Source organism: Gymnodraco acuticeps, unplaced genomic scaffold (assembly GCF_902827175.1).
Source record: "Gymnodraco acuticeps unplaced genomic scaffold, fGymAcu1.1, whole genome shotgun sequence".
Taxonomy (NCBI): Eukaryota; Metazoa; Chordata; class Actinopteri; order Perciformes; family Bathydraconidae; genus Gymnodraco; species Gymnodraco acuticeps.
Genome location: NW_022989755.1, coordinates 3,256,595 through 3,280,160, shown reverse-complemented (window position 1 = coordinate 3,280,160; position 23,566 = coordinate 3,256,595). Strand labels below are relative to the sequence as shown.

The 23,566-nt window shown below is 39.2% G+C and overlaps 1 protein-coding gene across 1 annotated transcript; it reads left to right on the top strand.

Moving 5' to 3' along the window:
- The first annotated feature begins 1,481 nt into the window (after nucleotides 1-1,481).
- LOC117544770 (melanopsin-A-like) lies at nucleotides 1,482-23,566 on the top strand. The gene is made up of 11 exons (XM_034214163.1): nucleotides 1,482-1,682; nucleotides 7,476-7,609; nucleotides 7,698-7,831; nucleotides 9,628-9,831; nucleotides 12,313-12,484; nucleotides 12,792-12,953; nucleotides 13,334-13,441; nucleotides 14,172-14,343; nucleotides 14,470-14,661; nucleotides 21,362-21,433; nucleotides 21,867-23,566. The coding sequence occupies exons 1-11, from the start codon at nucleotides 1,560-1,562 to the stop codon at nucleotides 22,065-22,067; spliced, it is 1,674 nt and encodes a 557-aa protein (XP_034070054.1). The 5' UTR covers nucleotides 1,482-1,559; the 3' UTR covers nucleotides 22,068-23,566.

Genomic DNA, 23,566 nt, shown 5'->3' with positions numbered 1-23,566 from the left:
TCACATGAATGTAACCAGATAACCAAGCGCATAAATATACTCACATGACTCAAAATCCACGATTATTCAACACATTAGCGGAGGGTCCATCCATGCCATCTTCCACTCAGTAAATTGTCCTCTTCTCCCGAATCTCTGTACCGTGTGCAACTACTCTGACGTCATAGGGCGTAACCCACCTTCACTTAAATTGCCAAGGTACATTTTATTAGCTTTTAACCGTTTTACAATCAACACAATACTTTAGGTAATATTTACTTGGTTCTATGGTTAAAATGTACTTAACACAATGATGATACAAAATTACATGCAAAATGCAAGTAACACATTAAATAAAAGGAGACATTTTGAGTTAAAGCACTAAATTAGTAATTTCTTGTAGAAGTAAAACACATAATCTAAGTAATATTTACAGGACAAAAAAAAATCATTTTATCAGCGTAGTCAATGTGGGAAAGTACCTCATTGACTCCAGTCAGCACGGGCTGTAGGGTCATCTTGACTAGTTGTATGGATGTGGTCTCCATTTGACCATGCTCATAGAAACAAAGCTTGCATTCTCATTTTTCATGGCTCCACTTAAAATAAAAACAACAATAAGACATACGTGCTACTCTTGGCCCACAGAGGGACATGTCTTTCCAGCTCGTCCATATCTGTTTCTATGTATATATCTGTGCGCTCATGGAGCCTCCTGCATCCCCCCCCCCCCCCCTTCTTCTTGACCCTCTTCTATCCCAGGTGTGAAAGCCGATCATCTCTCTCATCATCTGAGAGCTCTAAATCTTAATCTCCCTGAACTATCTGGTACAGAAAATGTCTGCTTCAGTTCCGTCTCCTGCAACAATATTGAGTCATAAAGTCCATGAAGATAGTCCTGACGTCCACTAGAATGGACATTTATAAAAGGGCTGTTATTTGAAAACTTGAATTATTTAATTGCTTTCAGAACTAATTATATAGTTCCTCACATGTTAATAAACAATAATAATATGATTTTCATGGTAAAAATTACAATTATTCAACAATATTTGACTTCTCCTCCTGCTTCATTCAATTTTGTTTTTCGTATGCCAGCCATTTTGGATGAAAAGAAAGAGGAACCCAGCATGCAATTTTAACCAATGACATATCACTGGAAAGACCAGGATGTCCTCTGTACAGCACATCAGGGATTGACAGCTCAAAAGAGTAAAAGGAGGTTAACTAAATGTCCACTACAGTGCGCTGGGTCCCAGGAGGATATTACAGCTAAATATTGTGAAATCATGGTAATATGTTACAGTGCACATGCTCGCACACGCACAGACCTACTGACACACTCAAAGGCAATCGGAGCAGGGATTGGACCAGAGACGGAGAGCACTTCCCCCCCCCCCCCCCCCCCCCCCCCCTCTCCAAAGCTGCATGCTGTACTCCCAGAAGCCCTGTCAGAGTGCGATGTGAGCGCAGGGCAGCTATGATGACCGGCTTCTCGGGCTGCTAGACCACCTCACAGAGACCAGACACCTCGCCGGTCCACCTCTCAGCCTCTTTCCATTTACCACTGTGGACCAGGAATGGATTCCAGGCTCCTGATTGGACCGGGGGTCCCCACACCGGACCCGACCGCCCGGGAGCCCTGGAACATCAGCTCCATCAGCCCGCACCGGCTCCTGGAGCTGTCTGCTGTCACCACCGCTGTGAGTACTCGGCTCCACGCTTCTTTGATATGATTGTTTTATTTTCGGCTGCTTAGAGGAAGGCATTCCCCTACATCTAAGTGAAGAGCTTCGGTGCGTAACCGCGGAGAGGACCGGTCCAGAACTGCTAAAACAAACTCACTAGTTAATGTTTTTGTTTAGTTCTTCCCAAGATATTTGAGCATTAGTGCACAAGGGAGGTGTGATGAGATCTGTGTGAATGAATAAGTCACACCTGCATCTGCGCTCCGTTCATTCACCACCAGTCCCGTCACCTGCATTGCTCCACTCTCCATCTAGTTGTCTACAAAATGTTTTAAAAAGCTGTTGTGAGTGAGCTGTATATATGTGTGTCTGTGGTAAAAGTGCGTATCGTGTTTCTGGTACCAACATCTGTGCGCACGATAGGCCTATTGATTGCTCACACTTTTCTGAATTTGCGGTGTGTTTAAGGACCTTATTATCCAGTCGGGATTTCATTCAGATGACATGTTTGTGCACAAACGTGACTTAAGTGTTAAAGTAAAATGCGTTACCATCCCATTAAATCCCCATACTTTCATATAGACCTGTACATGTACTAATCCTAATTATCACTCAGGTTAGCCTCAGTTCAGACCTTTGAGTCTTCAAAAGAGGAAATGTAGTTTGCAGCAAAGCAGCATAACACATCAATATCTGTGTTTTGGATGGTGATTTTAAGTTTTGGTTGTAAATTACAAAATATTTTATTTAAATTCGATGGTGTAATCATGCCATCTGTGATATGATATGCCATGAAGGTTGAAGACGTGTTTATAATGTTTTTCATTACCAAGTCTCATAAGTGAATGACACTATCTCTCTTTATCTCCCTCTGTGTGTGACTGCCATTGGGACAAAAACATGCATAGCCTTCAGGGAAATCCTTTTTATCCAGATCTGTGAACCAACACAGTGGTGTGTCTACCTCTGCACTATGTGAAGCATGAAATGAAGCGCAGTGCATTCATTTTGCTGCAGGGTAGATTTGAGAGAGAAGCAGCTGTTTGAAATACACAGGAGAAGCAAGTGGGTGTGTTTGAACTTTGAAGTTCAGAGCTGCAGACTTTAGTCTCAGCTGCTTTTCCATGGCCTTCATGGTGGGAGCGCTGGGAAAGCTAATACTAAAGCAGTGCCTGCGGGCAGCTTCTACAGAGAGCGATGGGTTCTTATACTCTACTATAAGTGGTTTTCATTTAAAAAAACTCTTTCTGGGATTTCTAGAGCCCTCTTTTCCTTTTACCACTGTTTTCATCTACTGAATCTACCATCTCTGCATCATTAACAAAAATATGGGTCTAATGTATGAGTGCGTATGTGTGTAGTGTGTCTGTGTGCTGTCCTGCTATTTGTCACTTGAGAACCAAAATGACAATCCTATAGACAACGAAACTGCGCTGTTAATTACATTTAGAGAAAAAGGTATTCTCTTCCAGATTACCTTTTTTTTCAATGTATCATACGATAAGTTTTTAATTACAGTCTAGGTATGAGGTCAGGATGGATGGATGTAGGGGTCAAACAAATACAAATAATTTCACCACGGAGGAATACAACATTTTAACATTTAAAGTATTTTAAATCAGGATATTTACCAAACGTTAAAATAAATGTTGTTGCCCAAACATAACCATTTTGGTTTTGTTTTGATTACAGAAACGACGTTTTATTCAAATTGCAGTTTAGTTGTATTGCGAGCATAATTTGTAGGCAACAGGGTTGGACCAAAAGATAAGCCAGTTTGTTTAAATGTATCCTCCTCCATCATGTTATACATATTTAAGCACTGCGGCCAACATGATGGAAATCAATATCTTCCCATAATTGATTGATTTCAAGATATGACGAATGTATGCAGCATCAGGTTTTAGTTCCACAGATACACATTACATCAGACAACATTTTATGTAAAACAACTAAAAGAAGAACAACTTTATTTTAGATGGATAAATTGTTTAAAAGTACAATTATAGGCATCCACTGAGAGACAGTAAATGATGAGTGAGGAATTATCCCTGATCAAGTTAGATGATTGTTATAGAAGACACAAAGAAAAATACCCTGAAGATATTTAAAACAGAAAGCAAATACCTGTCAGGGGTGTATGGAATAAGTGTTTGGTTAAAAGTAGTTAATGGAATCCTGCCAGCCAATCACAGTTCAGATTTTCCAATGCCTATAATACAATATTGAATCATCACCTTTTAAAGTGAAGCCTTTAATCTACTGTTAAACTGAGTCACATTATCCTGTGGTGGTCATATGATGCCTGAGTGACATGTTCCTAATGAAAATGTATTTCCTCTGCTGTAAATGATCAATTACCATGATTATGAGCATGACGTCCTTTTATTCAGAGGAAGCGTTCACGTTCACTAAGTTAGTGTTGGCTGTTACAGAGTGATGTGCACATAATTGCCAAGTAGATTACAGTATGTTGTAAACGTCAAACACGTGTGCACAGCTTCTTATGCTTGTATTTACATGCATGTGTTTTCTTCTACAGATTATTTTCTTACATTGGATATTTAATTCCCAGCCTCTCCTCTTTTCCCCTATGTCTCTCCCTCTTTCTTCTATCCCTAATCCTTGTCTTCTTCCTCACTCAGTTATTTATCCCTGCCGGTTTTAAATAGCTGTGCATAGCTAAGACCATTTCAATGTATTTTAATTGCTCTTGACTGATGTAGGGAAAGCCAGAAATGCTTCAGTACGCTAATGAGTGCAGAAAGATGTCACCATCCAATAATTCCATTTTTAAGTCCCAGACAAACAAACTTTAGAGGAGAATTCCCCGCTGCTCTTTCCTCCTCACCGTGTGATCACATTTATCTGGCCACGAGCTGCTGGAGGAAATGAGATGAAGCAAGAGGAAGTACAGGAGTGATCGAAAAAAAGATTTAGGAAACAGCGGAACTGCCGTGAATGAGGGAATTAACAAAGATCTTCCATCAGCAGCGATAGCGGAGATGAGAAAGATATCCAGCAGGGAGGGTGTCAGGGATGTGAGAAGAAGAATCTTTCTTTAACAACTTCATACCAAACATACACACACACACACACACAACACGACTGCATATCACCTGAACTCACTGCCCCCTCTTTCAGTAACTCACCCCCCAGGACCTTTTCACTCACTTACATAACCTCTATTTTAATGTCCTTCCTTTTCAGATGCTTGTGACTCCGCAGAATAGTTGTAGTGCTGAAGCAGATGCTGGACCCCTTAAGGCACATGTGCAGACAAACACACACACACACGCTCATGTGGCTGACAGGATTAATAAGATGAGATGTGTGTGTGTGTTCCAGTTGAACTAAGGAAGATTTAGTGTATAGTCCTGGCGAAATAAATTGTGGAGCTGTGTGCTCTGAGGTGCACTGAGCTTCTCAGAGGCAAAATTCTGCTTGCAAGATTGTTATTTATGTTAACAATCTATTATATAAAGTTTGTTTTTAGGGAGCTACAAGAAACATTGGAATTAATTAGTTTATTTATGCTTTCTTGGGCATTTACTAGAGTGCTTCCATTTCTACATTTTAGAAATAGTGGAGCCTCGCAGATGGGGGTGCTGCAGCCCCCTCAGCAACCCCCCCTTCCCACGTCCATTCGCAATGTCTCGCTGCAACCAGGAAATGACACCAGTAACCCAGCTCACACTGTCCGCTTCTCACAGCAGCAAGCCTCGCAACGTCCTGCCAACACGGCACCCAGACCCCACGCAGCATTCTCATCTGTTTGTCATTACTGGTGTCATTTTCTGGTTGCTAACGCCATTGTGACACATAATCACTGATGTTCCGCTGTAACGGTGGTGGACTCATCAGAACAGAGTGGGCGAGCTGACCAATCAGAGCACAGTGGGCTCATAGGGAGGGGGGGGGGGGCAGGAGCTCCAACAAGCCGTTTAGGACAGAGAGTGAATACACATACTATACAGACATGCTGTTTGAGAAACCAATGTGATTTTGGAAAATTGCACAATGTAAATCTATTCTAGTAGACCTCAACAATGGAATTATGATCAGTAGAAATGGCCATGACATGGGACCTTTAACAATTTGGACTATTGACCTACTCATAAGCATTGTTCCAAAGCTCTTCTAGTTTTCATAAACTGCAGCATACCTTTTGAATACAAGTTTGATATGCTGTAGCTGACATCCTCGTGGATTCATCTTCTTATTTACAGACACATGCGTTTCCTAACATTCGGTCTATATGCTGTAAAATGTATTATCTCTTCGATTTACACACGGCATCTATTGCACGTCTGTCCGTACAGTTCAGTACAGGTTGATTCAACGGTTCGCTCGTCATGCAAGGTATCACATGACATGAAAGGGAGCAAGGTCATTGGACAGACATTTATTTATTTATTTATTTTTGCATTGGCAGCCGGTGCCACCGGCTGCACCGTTAATAGTTACGCCACTGCAAGAAGTCAATCTCTTTATGACCTTCTGAACTCTACAATTTACTGGAGCATAAAGCGTGAAATAAATGCTCCTATCTTTTCTTAGCTATTGAAATAGGATAAACTCTTTAGAGTGATTACTTTTGTATTATATGCTGATTTAAGTAATCTAACTGCAAATGCAACCCTCATAATAACACTCACTCCAACATAATAATAGTACACTCTAGCTTTATTAATAGCTTACATATTATACTTAAATACTATTAAATTATTGATGAGAATGTATTTGTATTTGTTCTAGACAGAATTTAAAGGATTAATTCAAGGTAAATAAACCCATCAGGCCATAATTAAATGTAAAAAAAATGGATTGTTCTACTGTCAAATGAATGGAAGCAGAAAAAAACATGAAATGTATTGTTAAAAATGTAATTCTTAAATAAAAACATTTAAGCTGCAATATAAAATAATTTGTGGCCACTTTTTGTTTGCACAACATTGTCATATTATCACCTGTTAAGTTGAAAAGTTGTTGAAAAACGGTTAATATAAATGGTATAACAGCAACAGCTTGTTTTCATGAGCTATTTTTACTGTGGCCGACAGGGGTAAACATGGAAAAACATTTCCATTTGGAAAAACGCGCTGCAGTTTAAAAAACGATGCAAATAAATAAAAACAAACACGCGTGTTCAAATTAAGAAACATCTTCACCAACTTTACGAAACATGCGCAGCATTTACTAAAATCTCTGCATAAATAAAAAACTGCAAGAAGCTCCAAACACAACGGAAACAGGGAAACTAAAAAGTGATGCACACAGCTGAGACCCAAGCATTGTTCAGCTTCTGTGATTAGAAAGTTGTCAATGTCGACTGTCACTCAAACTGTTAATAAGCTAATACAATTTTTGGGTAAAATTCCATTGACAGTTTGTACGGGTTAGCTACCATAATGTTTACTTGTGAAATAATGTGAACATTAAAATGAAAAATGTCCTATAAAATTCTAATAATAACAAGAAAATAAATCAATATGAAAATATATTGTGTTTGAATACAATAAATAACAATCTTGTATTAACAAAGAGCTTATCAGACATATATATTTATCATCATGGCTACAATATGCTTCCATACATGTACATGGTGTGGCTAATTCACAATTTCAATTTGTCATCTCAATATCTATTTTACGTTTTTATTGTCCTTTTTAATTTAATTATGTGCCGTCTGTCAGATTATGAGAACTGCAATAAAAGCTGAATTGTTTTTGTACTGACATTGCTCTTGATCATGACTTGATAACATTATTTAACGCCACCAATTAACCCCCGTTTTCCTGTTGCCAGGGTCCCATGGTTACAAGCCACCCATTTCCAACGGTAGACGTCCCTTCCCACGCTCACTACACCATCGGTGTGGTCATCCTGATCATTGGCATCACGGGCATGTTGGGAACTTCCTGGTTATATGCTTTCTGCAGGTAACAGCTTTCTACTGCTGTTGTAAACAATTTTATTGTATAGACTTATTAAGCACCACTTCACAGCTGTGTGTGTGTCTGTGTTCAGGAGCCGAAGTTTGCGGACACCGTCCAACATTTTCATCATTAACCTGGCAATCACAGACTTGCTGATGTGTGTTACTCAGACACCCATCTTCTTCATTAACAGCATGCACAAGCGATGGATCTTTGGAAAGAAAGGTAACAAATGCATTTAACATTTGACACTTATCTTTTTGAAATACCGTGCAGAGTTACAAATACGAGTGTTATGATTTAACATGTACACACAAATCCACACATCTTTTATATTTATGGTCACACTGGATTTCCACAAGGAACATGTGTTGGTTTCGTACCCTATTGTGTGACGCGCAATTCAATTGAGATTCTGCACACAAATCTGCCATTCTCTTTCACCCTTTTGTGCAGCATCTCAAAATTCCATTGATCACAAAGCCAGCAAGAATGCATGTTGCTTGTATGTTTTATGAGTGCATTTGGAGGATGTTGTACCAGTGGTGCATTATACAGTACATCGGCATGCAACCTAGAGGGAATGGAGATGAAGAGGTGGTAACAGCAGCACAGCGATCCACTGATGGAGCGCAGCGTTTTCCTTCAGGAGTTGTCCTGACCTTCACCGCTGTCAGATCTGCAGCTCAATTCTCAATGGTTGTTACTGAAAGACAACTCTTTCCTTTTCTTCTTCTAACCAACCTCTCTACAACCTTGAAATCCCTTTTCTTCTGCCTATTCTTTTAAAAAGATACACAGGCAGTGAGATTTAGATGTTAAAAGAGTGACAGTTATAACATTCTTAGCTTCTGAAATATGAAGTATTTTAGAGTGAAATAGAATATTTGAGCGTGGTGTAATTATGAGAGGTTCTATTTCAAATCGCTAAGAGATTTGAAATAAAGCGAGTGAGTTAACGTGCAAGAACACTTTAGCAATAAGGTGTTGAAAGTATGCATATATTGTTACCTCATGCACTTTACTACTCTATGCACCTTCTGGTTGGATGCAAACTGCAATTTGTTGTACTCTTGTAATCTAATTTCCATGCACGAAAATATTAGAAGTAGGGTGCATGGAGATAAACATTATGGTGGCTATAATCCTCCAGTCAGCTTCCATTAAGCCGTTGCAGAAAAAGAGGGAACATGAGAGGACATCATTTAAAAAGTGCCCGTCAAATCTCAACACCGGACAAAAATGCGGAAAGATTCATCAAAAATATTATTTTTTTATTTTCTTCATCTATGGATTTTATGTGCTGATTAAAACTGGTTGATGATTGGTTAGTTTTTCCTAAAATGAATTGCAGCTCATTGCAGGACCTTTCAATATCTGAAATGTTTTACAAACACTTGTTATACTGTAGTATAGACACAAATGCAGTGAACTTTCTTTTTGACAAAATGCCGTAGGACATTAAATTGTTGTTCTCTCTGGAGAAAGCCTGGTGTTCCCTGGGCCAAACAGGACTTTATTTTCGTCAGAGACTTAACAATGGCTGTCAAACACACACAGTCAGAAAGAAGATCATGAAGGGGCTGTGATATACATGAACCTGCCTGAGCGGTATTTGTTTTAGTTTATTAACACATGCAAAACACTTCTGATTCTGTCTTGTTCTTTCTTGCTTGTAATGACTTGATGGCGTGATTAAATGTGTCAGGTCAGAGGTAATTACACACTCAAATGATTATTGAGTGTTTTTTTTCTTGCCGAAAATGCTGATTTCTGCAACTTATTGGTTAGGCATTGTGTGCATGTTGAAAATTATCAATAATTTATATGCAGCATCATTGTACTATGTAATTAGCAAAGAATACCAAAACATCTGTTACTGCTCTGACATGATGAAACACATATGTGTCCAAAACTCTTAAAGAGCTATCATCTGCCAGAAAATAGATGTATCCTGTTTGCTGCTGTCACGATTGTCTTTCCTCTCTACTACTTCTTGACTTTCACCTCTCCTCCTTAAGGTTGTGAAATATACGCCTTTTGCGGAGCGCTGTTTGGTATCTGCAGTATGATAACACTGATGGTGATTGCGGTGGATCGGTACGTAGTGATCACCCGGCCTCTGGCCTCCCTGGGGGGGATGTCTCGCAGGAAAGCCCTGTGCATCCTGGCTGCTGCCTGGGTCTACTCCGCAGGGTGGAGCCTGCCCCCCTTCTTTGGCTGGAGTAAGTACAACTGCAACCAGAACTGCAACTTCTCTCTCAATGATTTTATTTGTGTCAGTTTGTCAAATTCCTGCTGAAAGTTGTACTGCCATGTCAAATAGATCTCACTTTACATTTGTCAACATGCCAACTACATTTAAAAATGAATTCAGTTATAAGAAGGATGATCAAGTGGTCAGCTGATATAGAAATGATGGTACTACAATGATTAATGATGAGGTTGTGGGGTCTTTCTGTCCTACTGGCCTTTTTTTTGTTTTGATGGATGTGCTTTGTTGTTGACAGCATCCAGCAAAAATGTGTTCTACTTTTTTCACTGTTAACTAAACTCAAACAGCTGACAGTAACATTTTGTCAATTTTCATTTTAATTGGGAGATGATAATAATGTTTCTTTGACCAAACAACATTTGACATTTGACCAAAGAAACCTGTGTTGTGACACTAAGTTTGACTAAAACAACAAAAGATAAGGTATTGGGAACTGTAATTTATTCAAACTACAATTTTGCACTCAATGACAACATGTAGACCCTCACAAAGGTTGTCAAGTTGTTTTTTTTACAATAGAGGATACATACAACTAAAGTTAGCTGAATACAATGTATTCAATGTCTGTGTATTGTGTACCTGGATTGCAGCATCTAGAGTCTAGACTTCTAGAGAACAGTAAAGGACCGAGCATCAGGGTTGCCAACTCTCACGCATCTGGCGTGTGACACACGCTTTCACTCTCAATCTCACGCTCTCACGCTGCCCAAACTATTCTCACGCCAAAAACAAGAATACCGAAGACTAGAAACGGTTTTGTCACGTAGTGATCGTCTTCTCAATAGAACATCTTTGATAATGTCTTCTGGCCAATCAGAATCAAGATAACGGCGTGGTGTTGTTGCAGGAAGTCCCGACGGAGAATACTTTTGCTGTAGTACATCTCTACATCGATACAACATACGTGTTGATAGAAATCAACACGTAATGAAATAAGACCCACGGTTTGATGATTGATAGGTGTGTGGGCTGTCTTTCATTTTGACACACAGAACAATGGGGGCTATCCACCCTTATCCACAATGTAAAGTAATTCACAGCCTCTTTCCTCTTCTCTCTGTGAGGAGCAGCAGGTTCAGCTTTCAGAACAAAGTAACAAAAAACTAAAATGGCATTCATTTTTTTAAATATGTCGTGTAGTAATAGATTTATTTATTTTTCTTCTCAAGAGAGTACCAGAATGTGTATTTTATGTTAGTATTTCAAAAAATCTCAAAAAAATTGCAGGATTGGCTCCAGGTCGCCCTTTTTATTTACTACAAGACAGATGTGCCTTTTTATTTCATACAGTTCAATTTGGATTGAGACAGGGAAATAATCTAAACCTCACGCGTGGCGTTTCACTGTCAAGGGGAGCGTGTATGTAATTATATTGCAAATACTGACTTGAGCCCCACCACTGTATGGGTTAGCCCTACCATAGATTACCCAACACAAATACTCTGGAGCCCCAACTGCCGACCCGTATTGCGCATGCGCAGATCTAAAATCCAGTAGAAATTAGAAAAAAAGTAAAAGTCTGCTGCTTATTGTTCTAGGCCAAAATAGAGTCAAAGAGTATATGAGAGTGAGAGTGTGTTAATTAATATATTTGGCAGTTTGGAGTAAGTCTGTAGATTTGTTTGTGTGTGTGTTTCATAGGCCTCTCACGATAATTAATTTTGTTGGATACATTTTCCCGGAAATTATTGTCGGCACCGTTGTATGACCATTTTAGACCACTGACATAGTAATATATAATAATAATTCAAGTACATCCTTTCAAACGGCTAGTCACATCCTCATGTAAATGGCAATTTATCGAGTTCATTTTTATTTATCCTACGATAAGTCAATTAATTTCTTATCGCGACAGGCACATAATAAAACAGTGGAAACAAACATGTGTTGACTTTCATTAGTGAATGAAACTGTGTGTCCTTTATAGTCTGTGTCCAATATTGTGTATTTGTATATATTGTATATATATCCTGTATATGCTAAGGTCCCGCTGCTGACACGATAGCAGTCATTTGTGCATAGTGTAATTAAACCCATGATATCAAAATCTCACTCCAGCCAGGTACCCAAAGTTGGCAACCCTGCCGAGCATAGAGCCCTGGGTTACTCCATCAAGTTAAATCCCTTGCACTGTCGTGAGCATTATGAACCAATTTAAACTGATAGTATATCATTTATTTTTGCTATTTTCCTCACTTTAAGACAGCCGGCTATTTACCCCTCATTCGAGTCTTTAAGCTAAGCTAAACTAACCGTCTCCTGGCTGTAGTTTTATACTCAACAGAGAGTTTTTGAAGTAGCATTTATATTGTAAATCTTAACAAGAAAGAACATGGATTTTTATCAAAATGCTCTACTACGTGTCACTTGGTGGAATCCCAGACAAATAGAAATTGTCCGATTCAATAAAATGTGTTTTCCTCTCCCACAGGTGCTTATGTCCCAGAAGGTCTGATGACGTCCTGTTCCTGGGATTACATGACATTTACTCCCTCTGTCCGTTCCTACACCATGCTGCTCTTTATCTTCGTCTTCTTCATCCCTCTCTTCATCATCATATTCAGCTACTTCTGCATCTTCAGAGCCATCCGACACACAACCAGGTCTGTACATGTACACATTGATTTTCCTGTAATAAGGCAGACAAAGACTTCCACATGCATGATTAAAAACACAAGCATTGTGTTGATATTGATGTTTTTGATTAACAATGTGTCAAGTTGCAATACAAATTGTATGTGCATGCAAGTACAATAACTGTCATTCAAAAATCCTCTATGTCCAAATAAATAATCTATAAAGCTAAATCTAATACAGTTTTTCTGAAAAAATGCCACATTTGATTTAAAAATACAAATTATATTGCAACTCAAAATAAAGCTTTATTACTAATGTGTCTGTGTTTGACAGAGCGATAACACAGATGAACTGTCAGGGAACCAGAGACTCTGCAAAGAAGTTCAATAAGATGAAGACTGAATGGAAGATGGCAAAGATCGCACTCATCGTCATCCTGCTATACGTCATCTCTTGGGCCCCTTACTCGTGTGCTGCCCTCACTGCATTTGCTGGGTAGGTGGGTTTGTGTGTGTGTGACCACTGAGGAGATATTTTGTACTATCTAGTGATGTAAAAATATTACGATAACAACTAAGAACCTTCTAGCTACATCAAAATTGGAATAGGAACATTTTAAATGACAATATATAATCATGACATATGCTTTGATTTAAAGGTAGGATTGTTTAACAATGTGTGAGGACTTTATTGATTGGATGTTCCTATGCTGCGGTGTTAAGTCAGTAACAATACAGATTTGAACATTATGTGGCTGTTTGCGTGTGCCAATCCTGTTTCTCTTCACAAATCCTGTAGTAGAAAACGCACCCACTCCTGCCCTCGTCAAATAAATGTGTCTTCCTTGTGTCCAACATCTCTCCTGTCTCTCTCAGGCACGCTGACATGTTGACTCCGTACATGCACTCGGTTCCTGCTGTGATCGCCAAGGCATCTGCAATCCACAACCCTATCATATATGCCATAACACATCCCAAATACAGGTAGGATTCACACTCAAGTGTTCAGATTGATAACAAAAAGACATTGAAAGACATTACATTGGTCTTTCAGAAACTGGCATGGACACTTTCACTATCTCCTGACATTTTCTCATTTCTATTTTCTAATGACCTCATGATCATTTAATTAAACTGGAACATATTTATCAGATTAATCAATGCTGATCTGGCCAGCCAATCTAAGCTAAGCACAAATACATAAATGGAATAATATTATTAATTACAGTGTGCATCGTACAAGATGAATTAATGGATTCAAAGTCAAGCAAGAGTTACATTTGTTGATGTTTATTTTTACATTTAAGTTATTCAAGCACCACCTTCCCTTGACGATATAACACTGCTGGTTGGTGCACTTTTCTTTTTCTTCTGCCATAATTTCTTTAGCGCCTTGTTTTGTGTTCGATTAAGATGGATTTATTAGGAGATAATGAGGTTTTTGTTTATAGTTCTAGGTGGATTTCTTTGTTAGGATCAGGCTATATGGAGTCTGATCATGTACAGCAACTTTAATTATATTCCCCTTATAACTCAATTTACATTATTTTATTCTTTCATAGACGGAGATAATGTATTGCTATTTTTAAAATCCTAGTTAAATTGTGAAATTCAGCTCAACATCCGTGAATGTCAGGGAGCTTTACTTGTCTCTCTCATATAATAAAATCTTTTCAATTATGGATTTGAGTATTTCTGTCCAACTCACCCTCAGGTCAGCGCTCGGCAGGTATATTCCTTACCTCGGGGTATTGCTGTGTGTTACTGGCAGAGACCGTTTCACCAGCAGTAGCTTCCAGTCCACCCGCCGATCAACCGTCACCAGCCAATCAGAGAGCAAAGGCCCCAGCAGGCTTCGCAACTCCTCCCTGACTGAGAGCGAATCAGTGAGTGTACTTCATATCTAATCTGGTATGTCTCTGTCTTACACTTCCAATGACAAATGCTTTGAATGACCAGTTGCTGAATTTAGTCTTGTTTGTGTGTGATTCCCTCGATGTGTTGCCTCAAAGGCCCGCTTCTCAGACACTGAGGAGGACTTGTCGTCTCGAACGCCTGACATTTTCCAGTTGTCCGGTGATACCAAACAGGTGCGCCATGCCAACAAGAGGTCAAAGGTGAGAGGTCGAAACACAGGAGAGTTTGAAAGCACTGCCGCCCACAACCCCACTGACCCAGCCATATGCAACCTCTCACAGATCACAGTAAGTATCAGGGCCTGCTATATGTCGACATACTGTTACTTACATACTTTGTCATTTAGGCCTCAGTGTGAATCTTCTCACATTAGTTTCATGATGTCTTTAATGGCAGGTTCTGCTTCTGTTTTGTCATTAAGTCAAGGCGTATTTAATCTTCTCCTCCTGAATTTGATAAGTGAGGTCATGTTGTTTTGGAGCCCTGTTAAAGTCAATAGACGTCATGTTTATGCTTGGTATTCCATGGCGAGTAACTCTATGAGGCCATGACGGTCCGAGCCCCTCTTATAATCCAGCCTCCTCGTGGTTAGAAACAGGATTCCCCAGCATGTAATCTAAAGCAGTCATGCTGCTTTAAGGTCATGCGTTTGGATTTCATGACCTAAGTCTTTTTAGGTGTCTGGTTAATGCCTATTTTGTTTACATTATTTTAACCCTTTAAAAACAGTTCAATTGTTCATATGATTACAATGCACAACTCCAGAGTTAAACTAGCAAGTATCTCTGTATCAAGTTTCACCCATGTTTGAGTATGTTTAGAAGAGGTTAATGGTTTTTCACCTTTTATCCTAAGGGCTTCTTTAGTTCTGACTTAGGGTCAGGTTTTGCTTGTTCAGAATCAGATTCAGCTCTGAAAAATGCTTTCCCTGAATCCTTTACCCTGTTAAGCCCCAAGCCTGTTTTTCAGGTCTCAGGCCGAAAATTACATTTCCAGAACAAATGACCATAACTACACTTCTAAAAGGGGAAATTAATAATCTTTTTCTCAAAGTAATGATAAACCTGTGAGTTGGATGTAGAAAAGTCAGAATCAATATCGATTTTTCTTATTTTAAAGACAATTCAGATTGAACATCGTAAAAAACTGTAAATTATAGTGTCTGTCCAAAAAATTTTTTACTTATAGTGAAAACTACCCTTGGATCATGGGTTAGTAGACTAAAAGCTTTAGGAATCCAAAGTACAACATATAATAAGTACCCTGTATCAAGATTGATGCAAATCAAATGACATTTGACCTTTTTAGAGAGGTTTAGCAAAGAAAACTCCACCTCTGGGGTGATTTGGGTGGAAATGGGCGTGTTTGCCGTTTCTCTGGAACCCATTGGTCGATTTTTATGATTGACATCTCTTTTTAACCGTTAGAGCCAATAGAATCGAAGGGGAATTTCCAAATACACACCAACGTTACCCAAAAAAAAGTGGGGCTTCGCGCATGCAGTTTCCCCAAATTGAAACCTGTCTCACCCTCTGAAATCCTAAAACGGAAAAGTAGGTTTATTGCTTATGGATTATCAGAAATCATTTCAAAGTGACACAGACACATTGGATTAACCTATGGATTAACCTTCAGCAGCGTTTTTATCGTTTTAATGCCATTGAAGACAACTTTTGATCAGACAACAACAGAGGTAAGACATATTCCCGTTTTTGCTACTTAGCGCCACATGTTTTGATGTCTGTTTTTGTTAATAAATTTGCGAGTTCAATCATTGAGTGATGATAAATATAGGCTCCCTATCGATTATGTGTCTACTCACGATGCTAATCGATGGGTTGGATGTGCAGTTACGATAAGTAATAACGGTGTTATATACGAGGAGCCATATGTTAAAATGTATAGTTTGATATATTTGAATATTATAATCAGGGGTGCACATAACTTTTTTGCCCTGGTTCTCAAAGGAGCACCTGGAGATGTTGCTTGGTGCTCATCCTTAAAATGAAATAAACCGTAACTTTTGAGGGGGTCTTGACTTTATTTGCCAGACACACGGCACTGAACACACATGCAGAGGTGAACACAGAACACACATGCAGTGGTGAACACAAGACAACATTAGCACGACCAGTAATCCTACAAGCTGTCATCACTACCCTCCTGACTGTTCTCCTCTCTGTCTTCCTCTCTGTCAGACATGGTAGCTGATGATGTAGGCCTACTTCTTTCTCTCTGGTTGAGTCTGCGATTAGATGCTTGCATCCACAAGTCAACAGCTGGGTTTGGGTCGAAAGTCTCTGTTGTCATCTTAGACAAGTGGATGTAATCAAATAAGTATGTGAACATAACCAATAACCTACCATAGCCAATAACAAATGGATGTAACTTATTTTATTTGTGTTGTTCATTCATATCTTATTTTACCTTTTTTTTTTAAAAATGTATCTCTCCAGTTTTAAAGGATATTTTTGGTTACTGTCCTATAGTATACATTGGAATGATTTCAAACCTGTTTATCCCAATAATTATAAAGGAGTGCCTTGGAAATATGTGTTTACATAAATTGTGACCAAATCGTTTGAACTTAGACTAAAGTTAACTATCTAAACACTCAAGATTACTTTACCTCACTGAGCTGCAGTTATCAGCCTCTCAGTCTGACTGGAGAGGACTCTCTCTCCACATTATTCTGGAAACATCTTCTTCTTATATCCGTTAAAGCAGCTAGCACCAGATTCTAATAACAGCGCCGGTACCGGTGCACCCTCCATCGCTCCCACGCTCACTCGCATTTTGGCTGTGAGCTGCGGTTGCCAGATAAGCCAACATCCCCCATTTTCATCACTTACAGCGCCCATCGTACAGGGCAAATGAAACGTGTAACCGGGGTGAAAAGGGTGTACATTTACTTAATTGTGAATATTGTTACATCAAGGCCGAAAATTAGGATGAGCCCCAACGGTCAAAAAAATGTTTTTCCCTCCCAAAACTGCCAGCGCAGCGCCTCCACAGATCTGGCGCCTAGGCGAACATCTATTACGCCAGCGCTACGGGCCGGCCCTGAGTTCATATCGTGCATGCGCACCTGCGCACCAGTTATGTGCAGCCCTGATTATAATCCTTTGTTGTTAGTGCTGGTTCATGTATTTGAACCAGCCATGTGAAATTTACGGCATAGACGACCGCAGCTGTTTGTGATTACGAGACGTTATAGCCGACGGCAGTGCTTGTGATTGTGTGTGTGAGAAGGATAAAGAAGCACAGAGCAACATCGTTTTTGAGCTGAGAAAAAATTTGTTTGTATTTGATATCTTTTGTATAAGTAAAGAGTCAAACAAACTATCCTGAGATGTATCTTGTCCGAGTCAAGTTATTTGCTACCTGTGAATCAAATGTTGGATTACTGGAACTACACGTGTTTTCTGTGGAACCGCCTTTAGCATTTTTCGCTCGTGGCTAATTTAGAGGCTCAGCGTTAGCTTTGTGTTTTTTTGTTGTTGAAAAAAACAAAAAATGATCAGTTAGCTGAATTTCTTCCCGTTACATGGATATGAAACATTCATAGTTTATTACATCTTAAGAAGCCCTCAGACACTGTTGCTTGCAGATGTTGTGGTTTCGGCCCCTTCGGCGGGTCCGTGGGGCTTAAGAAGCTGTGTCCGATCACTTCTGTTACGTTGCAAAACCAACAATCCAAATGTACACCCACCTCATCAGTCAGCTGTGTGTAATTCAAAACCAGTTTAGGTGAAGTTGTATGTTATGTTTGACTTTTCTTTCTCGAAAAGCTTACACATAAGATAAGATATAAATGACTTCCAGGAGAGACCGTTTGAAAATTGTGTCTGTTCTCCACATATGTAAATAACATTGTGTATCTCTCCTCTCCATAATAATAATAATAATAATAATCCTTATATTTATTATAGCGCTTTATCAAAGACTCTCAAAGCGCTTTACAAATACACATTACACATACAGATCATACATGTAATGGTCATCTACTGTGGACAATACCCACAGGAGCAAATTCAGGTGAAGTGTCTTGCCCAAGGACACAACGGCCTGACGCAGTGGGGCGGGAGCGGGTTTCGAACTGGAGTTCCCCATTGTTCCATGACACCCCTTACACACTTTTGACACAACATGGGGTGCAAACAAGCTCTGTCCTATATTTTTTTCAAACTTCGACTCGTGTGGCATGTGTCATGGTTACACATGACAGCAAGGTGGACTACGCACCTTAACAACTCTCATGGTGTGAACGACCCTGCAGAGGTTAAATACCTTCAATTCCTTACAAGTCTGTCAAAACTGACTAAGCCCTTTTGACAAGCAGCGAAACATTATCTTAGACTTAACACTTCTAGGCCGTGCACTAAGATCTCCCTTTCAACTGCTAATAGATGCAAGCTGTTCATTCACCAGCTATGTGACTTGAATCATCACCTTTGTTTTCACTTAATACAAATTATTACATTTTGAATTTCTTTGAAACATGAGAAATCACATTTGTGAGTGACAGTTTTCTTCTTCTTATTATTATTATTATTATTATTATTATTATTATTATTACATCTTTATGGAACAAGTACCATGCATACAAATACATTGATCTCAAAGAGAAGAGATGCTATATGCCAGATTACATCTAAAAACGAATTTCCATCTGCAGACAGGCATAACGATCAACAAACATTAAAACATTTTATGATTAAAAAAAAAATACAGATGTGTAAAATATAAATACTAGTACATTTGTCAATATGACGATAACTTTACAATTAATTTAAACTAACATCTCAAATTAGAGTTAAATTAATGTTGGCAAGACTGGTTGCCCCAATATCAATTTATTTTGCACTCAAAAATAGTGAAAAGTCAGAGAAGGTTTTAAGATCCAGTGTTTGATGGCCGTTAATGAGAAAGCTAATTGTGAACCAAGTTGAGTTTCTGCAATGAAGAATATTGTGCAAAGATAATTGGAAAGATCCTAGTTTATAACATATAGCGTTTAGCATTTGAACATAATCTACATCTCAATGCTTGGTAACACGCAACACTATATATAAGAACAATGCTACTTGGCACATGTTTGCGTCATTCAGGCTGATGGACAGGTCACTTTATGTGGGACATCCAATATACAGTATGGAGCATTTCCGTCACCGTGTAATCATCTTAGTTCACTGTAAAACCTAAAATAACCCACAAGTATGCACGTATTCTCACACACACACATGCCGTACTGCCGTGCAGGACTCCATTACAGAGGGACTAATCCAATAATCTGGGAGTTTCAGACTTAATCTGCAGTTTGCATGATGTGGCCCCGTGTTTCAACGACTGCACTTGTTGAAGACGAAGACGGATGATTGTCGAGGAGTCTCTGAACTCCATCTGCTTCCATCTCTGCTCAGAGCAAAGGATGGAGGCTTACATTTTTCCTTTGTCTATAATCTCTGGTTACCTGCTTTACTCTTGCTAACAAAGTCATCAATGTGGACAGTGTACTTCTACTGACACGCTCTTTGTGATAAATTCAACGTTTACTTTGCTATATTTCTGGATTATTTGGTCTTCATTTTAACTGATTTGTATCTGTTATTTCTATCAAATCATTGTTTTTTTTTCTTCTTTACCGAAACCTCTAAAGTTGTTTAATACCTGACACTTAGATACAAGTTTGATATTTTGAAAAAAAAAAACTATCTTTCTTGCAGACCGTTGGATGATATAACTGATTCTTCTCCTATGTCTGAAGCTAAATATGAAGCTACAGCTTGTTAGCTTAGATTAGCATAGAGACTTGATACAGTGGTAAACAGCTAGTCTGGCTCTGTCCAAAAAGGAGAAAATCTGCTACCGTAACAGCCCATGCATTAACATTTTATAACTTATTTGTTGCCAGGCAACCCTACAGAGATGACTAGACAAATGAGGACATTCCCTAAATGTCAAACTATATATTACTTTGTATAACTCAGTGTGTTTCAAGAACATCAGGAAGATACGTCCCCAGCTGACTCAGAAAGCGACTCAGGTTCTGGTCCAGGCTCTCGTCATCTCACGCCTAGACTACTGCAACTCCCTCCTGGCTGGTCTACCTGCATGTGCCATCCGACCTCTGCAGCTCATCCAGAATGCAGCGGCTCGTCTGGTCTTCAACCTTCCTAAATTCTCCCACACCACTCCGCTCCTCCGCTCCCTTCACTGGCTTCCGGTAACTGCTAGAATCCACTTCAAGACACTGGTACTTGCTTACCATGCTGCGAATGGATCTGGCCCTTCGTACATCCAGGACATGGTTAAACCGTACACCCCAGCACGTGCACTACGCTCTGCATCAGCCAAACGACTCGTTGCGCCCTCGCTGCGAGGGGGACCCAAGTTCCCATCGGCGAAAACACGTGGGTTTGCTGTCCTGGCTCCAAGATGGTGGAATGAGCTCCCCATTGACATCAGGACAGCAGATAGCTTGCACATCTTCCGGCGCAAACTGAAAACTCATCTCTTTCGACTCCACTTCGAGCGTTAGAACTATTAACGAAGCACTTTTATACTAATAAAGGACTGGCTTACCTAAAGCCAGTTGAGTAGCACTTGAAATGTTTGGCTCTATGAAACCTGATGTACTTATATGATTCTGTTTTCTTCAAGGTTGTGTCTTCCTGGTCGAATGTACTTATTGTAAGTCGCTTTGGATAAAAGCGTCAGCTAAATGCAATGTAATGTAATCATGAGATTGTGAGTGTCCCCTTTTTCAATGATAATGCTAAACCTGTTGTTGTTAGCACAGGAGATTGTTGCTATGGGAGCAAACAACATGATCTACATTTCAAAAGGGATGCTTGTCTCTGAACAGCTTTGTTCAAAAGTCGACTTGGAGTTGATTTTGATTGAACAGAATGTGGCTTTAATAGTATATCACTTTTTTAATCTCAACTTTAACTTAATAGCTGTGTTTCTTTGGGTACTGTTCAGACGCTGACAGAGCCTGAAGACATCTCCATGACAGACATCGGCCTGCAGCCCACCAGTCATCAGCCTGCTACTGTAAGAGACCACAATTGTGCATTGCATGCTCTTTGCAGTAAATGTAGTGTCTTTTGTTTGAAAAAGAATCCAAAGAAATCTTTTGCAATTAATGAATCCTATAACACCTGTAGAAAACGTCTAATTTAGCTCATACATTGGAGCTTTAAATGTCCAGTCTTTAAGTGAGATGTATTTTCATAGGTTTGTTTCTTATGAAACTGCTCCAGGTTTTCTTTATGCCAACTAGGCGTTTCAGTCAGTTGTGATTTCTTTGGAGAGTTGTTTTCATCACAATAACAGCATCAGAACAGTTAAGTTAATTCTCTCCCTTCACCTCCATCTTTGATAATTTCTCATTCATACAAACATCCATCCCATTGCTCACATTTGACATGTCGAGCCTCTCTCAATACCTGAACATCTCTCTCTCTCCATTCCTTTGCCCACACAGCTGGACAATGGGATGGAGGAGTCTGGGCCAAGGATTGCGTATACGACAACGCCATCCGCCATTGTAACATCCATATCCAGCCCGGCTATACTGCATTGTCCCTCAGGTTTCCATGGCGACTTTAAATTGACCAAAAGGTACAGCCTGGTTGTCAAGGAGCCCCTTGACATAGCCAGGATGGAGACAACTGCATTACCATAGACAGCTGAACAGAAGTGCAACAACAGTGTGTACCTATGTGTGTGTTTCAATATTTTACTCTCAAGGAGTTTTATTTTCCAGCAAGCCGTTTGCTAGTTATGTTAAGAACCTCTTTTCTAAAAACCACGCACACATCCCAGTGCCTGATAGAATGGGAACTGGATCAAAGTAATATTTAAAAGATTTAAAGTTTGAGGAAAGGCCTTGTGTTTGATACATTATACAGCGTCAAAAACATGTCTACTTGGTGTGCCGGTCTATTTGTTTCAACTGTGCCAGTTATGGAAACTCAGAAGCAGAGCATGCTCTTTATTTATTTTTGTATTTCAAGTTCATTTAGATAGGTATTTGCACACACATATGTGCGTTTTACTTATTTCGACATATCAAGGTGATGGTGTATTTTGGAGCCAGAAGCAACAAATTAGCCATAAGAAGACAATGTTAAAAGTGAAACCTGAAGGGTTGGGTCTTACATCGGTTCTGATTGTTGGTTTAGATTCTCGTCATAATGTTTGAGAAGAAGAAACCAAAATATGTTTTGGAAAAGGTTTAAGACAAAAACATAGAGAGCACTGAGACTGGAAAACAAAATGGGACTACATTTTCAGGTTGCCAAGCCCTAACGCATATGCTGCTTCATTGTCTCTTTATATCTAGAGGGGATTCATTTACAAAATTAACATCATGCTTTATAAAAGAAGAATTACAACCTGTCAGGAAAATGATAACAGATGCTGGCTGCTGTATATTAAAGAGAATCTAATTTAAGGATCTTCGACATTGGCTTCACTTTTAAGACCTGGAAGTTGTTGCTTAGTTAAAAATATTACTGTTAACAAACCACAAGCTAATTCTGGGGCAATATGACTACAACTGGGGTTATCAAAAAGGTCATTTATGATCCATATGTAAACACTATATAGGTTAAAGCATACATAACTTGCAATTTTAACAAACGCAGTAGGTATATGGTTTGTCCATTCATTTAATTTTAAAAGCATGCTATTTATTCAATTTATTTTTCTTATAATTAAATGATTTCACAAATAAGTACAAATCCTTGATACTCAATGCAAACATTTATCTTGGTTTGAGTTTTAGTTTTTAATCGGTACCTAATCATATGAGAATATACTGTAAATACAGATATTTAAAATGCAACTGTGAGGCAGTTCCAGTTACAGGAGTTAGCAAAACTGGCCTCGCACAATGTGAAGAGAGTTGGAGTAAACGAGTATCTTTTTAAAAATTATCAACACTTTTTTTTTCTCAGGATCTGAAATGATAGTAAAGTACTGGATGTACATTTAAAATCTGGCTAGAAAGTGAACTTTATTTGGATGCTCATGTGTGGTGCCGTTTATACTAGACGCAAGGGCGCCGCCAGGGATTTTGGGCCCCATAAAAATATATCACATCGGTTACTTAAACATTTTTTTCTAATGTTCTAAAATAGAATGTCCTAACTTTTCACCCCCTTACGGCGCCCTGGGACG